This window comes from Thunnus maccoyii, chromosome 2 (assembly GCF_910596095.1).
Source record: "Thunnus maccoyii chromosome 2, fThuMac1.1, whole genome shotgun sequence".
Lineage (NCBI taxonomy): Eukaryota > Metazoa > Chordata > Actinopteri > Scombriformes > Scombridae > Thunnus > Thunnus maccoyii.
The window spans coordinates 16,969,375-16,977,243 of NC_056534.1; the positions used below are offsets into that span (position 1 = coordinate 16,969,375).

Genomic DNA, 7,869 nt, shown 5'->3' on the forward strand with positions numbered 1-7,869 from the left:
ATTAATTCTGATGATTGTGAGCTCATAAACAGTCACAATGCCCTCCAAGTTAGATATGAGAGGCTCAGCTACAGCTCAAGGTGTTTATTGTTTGTGTATGATGTATGTGTCATACTTTGTAAACACTGTAATTATGCTTACAGTGTATTATCATGAATAAATACTGTATGAATACTTCCTGACTACTTTGTGGACACAGGAGTACCATAGTTTTTTAGGCACATTTTCACGACTGGAAGAAGTATTCAGCTAATTTACTGAAGTGAAAGTAGAAAAACCACACTGTGAAAAGAGTCCTGCATTTAAAATTCAACTTCAGTAAAAGTACAGAAGTATTTGAAATAATGTGTACTCGAAGTATCTAAAAATCTAAAGTCTATATAAAGTGAAAGTACTCATTGGACAGAGTGGTCCCTTGTGAAGTAAAGGTTTAGACCAGTGGTAGGCAAATGGAGGGTCATGGGCCAAATCTGGCCCTCCAACGAAAATATTTGGCCCCCCAACGAAAGCAGTTTTTTTCCAATCATCAATCAAACAAGGCTCATGTAAATTCCAATGAATACAAACTTGTAATATCTTAAACTTAGGAGATGTATGACCCAGGTACATAACATAATTTGGCTTATCAGACTAGAACAGATTTGTGTCAATAGCAGCACATTGCTTTAACCATAAATGAAGCAGGCTGCTCTTTATTGTTTGTGGATAAAATATAATTTGCCTTGTAGTGTAACACAGAAGATATGTTTATGTATGAGTCATTTTTTTGCCAAATCATTAACACACGCTGCTGTCACTCTGTTTGCCCTCACTTACTAATGGGAATTATGGCATCTGCCCTCACATACAACCCTAAAACAGGTTATAAATGTTATTCTTGAATTTAACAATGTAATTAAACAAACAAAATATATTAAAACATTTTTTGGTGGTTTCACCACACCTGTGCAATGTCGGCCCCCAATAAGCAGTTCTGAGAAAAACTGTATACATTAGTTTCAAATGTCTCATATGACAGTTCTGTATATACTGTACATTAAATGATGTCCTATAACTACAACTAATGACCTGCCGCACTGCCCACCCAGGCCCGAATTTGAGCCTTAAATCAGCCTGTATTGTTAATCCTTTTGGAAAGAGTCCCACTGTGGTAGGTGCCCGATGCAGGCCAGTGATGAAATTATCAAGTGAGCTCGTGACAAACTGTGGCCTACATGATTAAGATCTGTGGAAGTTAATGTTTAATGTAATAAATTATATCCCACAAAGTTTGATGCAAGTTGTATTATCAGTTGTAGCAGTATATTCAAAAGATAAGATCATGAATTAAAGGACAGGTATGAAGTTGTAATGACTTAAACTCTTCTTAAATTAAACGCTGTTAAGAAAACAAATTAAAAGATGAGCAAATAAAAAGTTAATAGATATTTAAGGTAATACTGATACATCAGAATACCTGCCATTAACTATAACTAATGACCTGCTGCACCGCCTACCCAGGCCTGAATTTGAGCCATAAAATATTTAATCCTGTTGGAAAAGCCAGTGGCACACTGTGGTAGGTGCCTGATGCAGGCCAGAAACTCACCCCCCAACCTCTCCCAGAGCCAGCCAAAATAAGACGTTTTGGCGCCCAAAATCAAGAGGAATGATGCAGCTTTAGCTTTAAGTCTTTTTACATTTGGAGCATTTTACCATTTTTAAGCCTCTTTTGACCCCTAGTTATGGTTTTACAGGCACACATTTCCACAGAGGAAATGTGTGCCTGTAAAGCTCAGATGAACCCAAGCTAACAAGCCTCTAAGCATCAAATGGCTAATGAAGTTAAGGGGCCAATATACTCCGTCAGAACTGTCCATCAGCTGGTTGAATAGCTTTGGAAACTCCCACCCCCTCACACCTTTCTGACATTGGATTAGGTGTACATTTCTGTAACCTTCTGATACTGACGATCCAACATCAGATGTCAGCTATGTGGAGGTGAGAAAGCAGCCAGGGTTTGAGCCTCTCTTATCTAGCTCTCTTTTTTCATTCTTTAGACAACTTTTCTGTCACTTTTCATGTGAACAACCGAGTGCAACACTATGAATAGACTGTCTGAAAGTATGCACCACAATGCCCATATTTAAACAATATCATGTCTCCCCCCTTTTCTCATGACTTTACACTCTGTCTTCGAATGTAGCTGTTGAGAACAACTATAAGCAGCACATAGTTCGAGGTAGTTCTGATTAAGTAGAAACTGATACTTAGTGAGTGGTTGGTGAAGAACTTTGAACATCTAGTAGCAAATGTTTTTGTCAGGAGTTGGTGAGAACAAACTAGATAAAATGAGAGCTAATATTGGAGGTGGACAGGAAAAACTGCTCAAAGGGAATGCTATTTTTGCTCCAAGTTGGCTGCATGTGCTACCAACTTAGCATCAAATACAGTAGTTAAGGTGGCCAGAAAACAAACTACAAATGAATGCTATTGTTGCTTTGTTGGCTGGTTGAGTAAGTACAAAATTGTTTGCTAAATATGAGCCAGAATAACTTTTTAACAGGCTATTTAATGGCAGGTATTCTGACGTATCAGTATTACCTTAAATATCTGTTAACTTTTTACTCGCTCATCTCTTCATTTGTTTTCTTAACAACGTTTACTTTACGTCATTGCAGCTTCATACCTGTCCTTTAATTCGTGATCTTATCTTTTGAATATACTGCTACAACTGATAATACAACTTGCATCAAACCTTGTGGGATATAATTTATTGCATTAAACATTAACCTCCACAGATCCTAATCATGTAGGCTACAGTTTGTCACAAGCTCACTTGATAATTTCATCACTGCGGTGACATTAGAAAGTTCTTTTGTGTGATAAGAGGAAGATAAGATCAGGCAAAGGTCTCTCATGCCACATAGTGAGGTGAGGAGAAACTGATAAAAAAGAAAAAAAGTTGATATGTTGTGAACGTTTTGCTCCATCCTTTGTCAAACTTGACGGGGATATTTAAGAGATGCAGTACTTTGAATAGAAAGTCTAGATGTAATTTGTTTTTATTTGAATTTTTGTTGCTTTCCTTTCCTGCCTGCTAAAGAGAAATACTTTGACATTGACATTTTCAGATAGTTGAGTTAGTTTGTCATAAGTAAATTATGTCTTATATCATTCTTTGTTTGTTTTTTTTCTGTATCCCAAATCGACCTTAAGTGGAGATACATTTTTTTTTCTCCAACAACCAAACTCAAAAGCATAGATTCCCTACAAAAAACATTTTCTCACTCACATCCAATCATTTTTTAATGCTTTGAGTTTGCAGAGAGAGACTATAAAAGACAAATCATAATCATAATCATCTTATCTTAATGACATGGCACACATTGACTAGCAAATAATTACTATGTACACAAGCATTTGTTTGATATTAACTTCAAATATCAAAGGTCTCATTTATCAACAATGGCCAGATGCAGGTCAAAGGTATCTTTGGAAATGCAAAATCACCCACTCTGATCACAACTGTGTTTGAACAATGCAGTTACATTCAGTACAGCAGTATCCAGGCTGAGAGATAAGAGGTTGAGCAAAATTACCCCAGAGACGTCAAGTAGTGCAGAAACTGTACATCCCATATGCTACTTATGCAACAGGCCCGTGCAGAGTAACTTTTTTGTCCCAGGCTGACATACAGGCACAAAGAAATTAGAGCATATGCATTGAAAATACATATTAGTCTTATTTTCTGTAACAAATGCTGCATGCTCAGCAGAGTTAGCAGAGTCCTGCACTGAATACTGTTGATGTGGTTAAACAAGGACCAATGCCCTTTGTAAACACAGGTAGAGGTTAAACCAGGATACCAACCATTATATTACTCAGAAAGTATACAGCATCATGTGGCATGTTTTATTAGATATGCCATGGCATCTATCCAGAACCATTGGCATTGCCCAATCAACTGCAGCTGTGGATATTTCCTTGAGAAAATATGAACTTTAAACAGCCACATCAGCATTCAGACAGATGACGAGATAGGAGGGTGGACGATTTAAAAGGAGTGGCACAGGCTTTGAGAAAGACACTCCTTGCTGCAGAGTTGACCAGTCCTCCTTCACAGCCATCATGACTTTCAACGGCTCCTGGAAAATTGAGCGCAATGACAACTATGACAAGTTCATGGAACAAATGGGTAAGTAATCAAACTATAGAATCCTGATAAAGAAGTTCTTGCATTCAATGCAATTTTAGAAAAATCACCATACCTTGTTTACTCTTTGTGTAATATGATGACCATAATACAATCAATACTTGATAAGGCAAATGATAAAGAGCTGATAAGGTGCAGCAGTTCATGTTTGTAACATTTTATGAGGGTAATTTGTTTTTAATTCAAAGTGTAATTTATGCAGCAAATGTTTTATTTGATCAAATGTATGAACATGTTTTTAATTTGTGCACTCATCAGATAAGTTAATACCCTTTAAGTCTTTTAAATACTTTTAAATAGAAAACAGAACCAAATACTAGAGATAAGGCTTCAACTGAAAACACTTGGTGGCATGGAGAATCAGAATCTGTTTATAAGCCAAGTATGCAAGTAGACAAAGAATGTATGCCGATGACCTACAGCACAGTTGCGATTTAACTTTTGTACCTACTTATCCCCTATGAATACACAAACAAAGGAACTACCTTTGTACCACATGTGCATGAAAAGTGATTAAATCCTGAGAAACTTCCTCTGATTGTTACGAGTCTGTTAAACATATTTTGGCTTGTCTGTTGATAGGCATTAACATGGTGAAGAGGAAGCTGGCTGCTCACGACAATCTCAAGATAACCATCGAACAAACTGGAGACAAGTTTCATGTCAAGGAGAGCAGCAATTTCCGGAACCTGGAAATAGACTTCACCCTGGGGGTCACCTTTGACTACAGCCTTGCAGATGGAACAGAAGTATCAGTAAGCCAAACTGAGATCCTAAAAACTGACCTTTAGAAGACAAGACTCAAGTTTGTCTAAATTTGAGTCATTATTTTAACCTCTAAATACTTAAAATGAACCTTTGAGCTCCAAGAAAGAGTTCCTTTGATAGTTGAGAAAAAACTCAAATGAAAGCAGGGCTTGTATTGTGTGCCCAGTTGATTTCTACTCACTAGCACAGTCACAGCCATAAAACTGTCAATCAGCCCAACCTGCCTTTGCATTTCTGTTTTTGCAGAACTTTTTCCACCTATGTCATGAGTAGTTTCATGTTTCACCCCACAGGGCTCATGGACTATGGAGGGAGACATGTTAAAGGGTGTTTTCACCAGAAAGGACAATGGAAAGCAACTGACAACAACCAGAATCGTCCAGGGAGACGAACTTGTGCAGGTAGGGTGAATTTACAGTATATAAGGGCACCAAAAATCCCCATTTTATCTGAAAAAGAAATCTGAGATGAGGAATAGTTAGATGATGATTGTTAAATATTGTGTATTTGATGCTCCTGCTGTCACTCTTCATCTCAGATAATATACTTTATATATACTTTATATACTTTATATATATATATACCTGTCACAATGTGATTTACATAGAATGGTCTATGTTAAAGTAACTAAGAAATCAAAACTTCTCAAATATTCAACATTACATGACTATGAAGTAATATAATAAGTGTATCTTACATCTTCTTTCTCCGACAGAGCTACAACTACGAAGGTGTGGATGCAAAGAGGATTTTCAAGAGGGCTTAGAATAAACTGATCCACAACTCCTCAACGTGAGATGTTTGACTTCAGGATTACAAACAGTATTGTGTTGAATTATCCATTTGCTTATATCTGCTTATTCAAATGTAACCCGTAAAATGTGCACTACTTGTAATATACAGTACATAAAACAGTTTTGAATTGCACCTGATTTTTACAATGGCGGTAATAAAGTTATAACTGTCTGTTTTTTGTGTTTTCTATTTGTTCAATTTACAGTGAGAATCTGTGGAGATTAGTGCGAATTTAAAGGAGTTACACAGTAAAGTGAAACATTTTAGAGTGATACAATAATTCAACTTTATTCAACAATGAATAAAAATAAATATATATTATCTACAAAAATATAAAGTGTAGACAGATTTTACATGTTTCTTTAGATTGATCTGTACTTACACAAGTCATGAAGCATTCACTGAAGCACCAACAACTCAATTCAGCAGTAACGTCAGGCCAAATCCTAACCATCGACAGGATTGAGTGAGGCATACAGATCCTACACATCAGCCAGTAACTTATCAGATAAAACCAGTGACACAATGTGGAAGATGAGTGTTGATGCAATACAGTGTGATTAGATTATGTCCCCGTAGATTTAGAGCAAGATAAAAGATACGGATTAACGCAATGCCAACTGTGATGTTATGTGACACGGGACAAAAAGACCATTCGTCACACAGGCCTCCAGATTATATGAAGCCTGTACTGAAGGCTATTGATCATGGGTGCAAGAGGAAAACCAATTATCAGCTTCCTTTTTTCAAGCACGCACACTGACAGACACACAGGCATGCACGTTTAATAACCCAATTTTAGCAATGAAAAAAAACTGTTATTATACATTGAAGCTCTTTCAAACTAGGAAGTGCCAAGCTTTTCAACCCAGGAGGTGGTATGAATTTACAAGAAAAGATTTTTCCCATTTTCTGCCAGTGACATTTGAACATGTCAAACTTTTGCCAAATGCAGCTGAAAGCAGAGCGAACTGCTGAGTTTGCTGCTTGCTGCTGTGGTTGTAGTTTCTAAGTCTGAAAAGGCTTTTAGGAATAGTGGACCTGGCACAAATCCCTTCCCCCACCACTCCCACACACACACACACATACAACAGCGCACACAGAGGAGTGTCATCAGATATGTTACAATTAGATTAGCACTGCATATTCAAAAGTTTTGCATGACATCCTCCTTTCCCTTTCATTCATCTCCCTCATTTCTTAAACATGGTTTTACTCGCACTGAAAATGTCAAGGCACTCTTGATACAACTGAAGACACAAAAGATCAGGATGAAAAATAAAACTTCTGTAAAAACAATAGATTTGCTTTTTTGTCAGAAAATAATTAAATAACAGAAAAAAAACAGGAAAAATACTGTAAATAATTAAATAGCCACATAATAAACCACAAAAAACACTTGACAGGTGAGAAAACATTGACATAATCTGGTTGATATACTCTAACTGAAATTTATCTAATCCAATAATTCAGTAATTTTGACTCCTTTATCCAATGAATATATTAAACATTATAATTAACAGTAAAAATCTGTCATTTATAATAACAGCACAATCAACTTGTTGAAAAGGCATCCTTGTATTATGTGTCATATACTGTCACTGTGTATCAGTGAGAGATTAGACAAGACTGCTCAATTAAAGAAATTCTTAATACCTCAGTTACATTATGTACCGTATTTTTCTTAAATTTAAACAGTACCAATAAATAAACCATGAAAAACGCAAGTAGACTCTGCAATGACAAGTTTAGGTGTGATTTCACACACAAATCTCTAAAACACCATCCTTTTGATGTCAGACAACACAAACACAACACGCACAAACAGCAAATTTAGTGACTAAATATGTGCAGTGAGAATAGTTGAGTAATACCTGGATAAAGGTTATTGTGGATAGAAAAAATGTAAGCGACTGAAAAAATAATATATTTAATGGCTGGATGTTTAGGAAAAGACTTGGCAATCTAGTGAGCACAAACAAATTAGTACAGTACTCATTTTTTAAAAATTGAAAAACTCTGATATCTATGTGTTCTCGGGAATGTTGGATGTTGAATACAAAGCTTTAAAAAGCTTTTAAAGTAATCTTAAAGTGATTTTTAATGAATGC

The 7,869-nt window shown here is 36.2% G+C and overlaps 1 protein-coding gene across 1 annotated transcript; it reads left to right on the plus strand.

Moving 5' to 3' along the window:
- Positions 1-4,019: 4,019 nt before the first annotated feature.
- On the plus strand, positions 4,020-5,904 carry fabp2 (fatty acid binding protein 2, intestinal). Its single transcript, XM_042392446.1, has 4 exons — positions 4,020-4,177; positions 4,778-4,950; positions 5,257-5,364; positions 5,679-5,904. The coding sequence occupies exons 1-4, from the start codon at positions 4,111-4,113 to the stop codon at positions 5,727-5,729; spliced, it is 399 nt and encodes a 132-aa protein (XP_042248380.1). The 5' UTR covers positions 4,020-4,110; the 3' UTR covers positions 5,730-5,904.
- Positions 5,905-7,869: the final 1,965 nt, after the last annotated feature.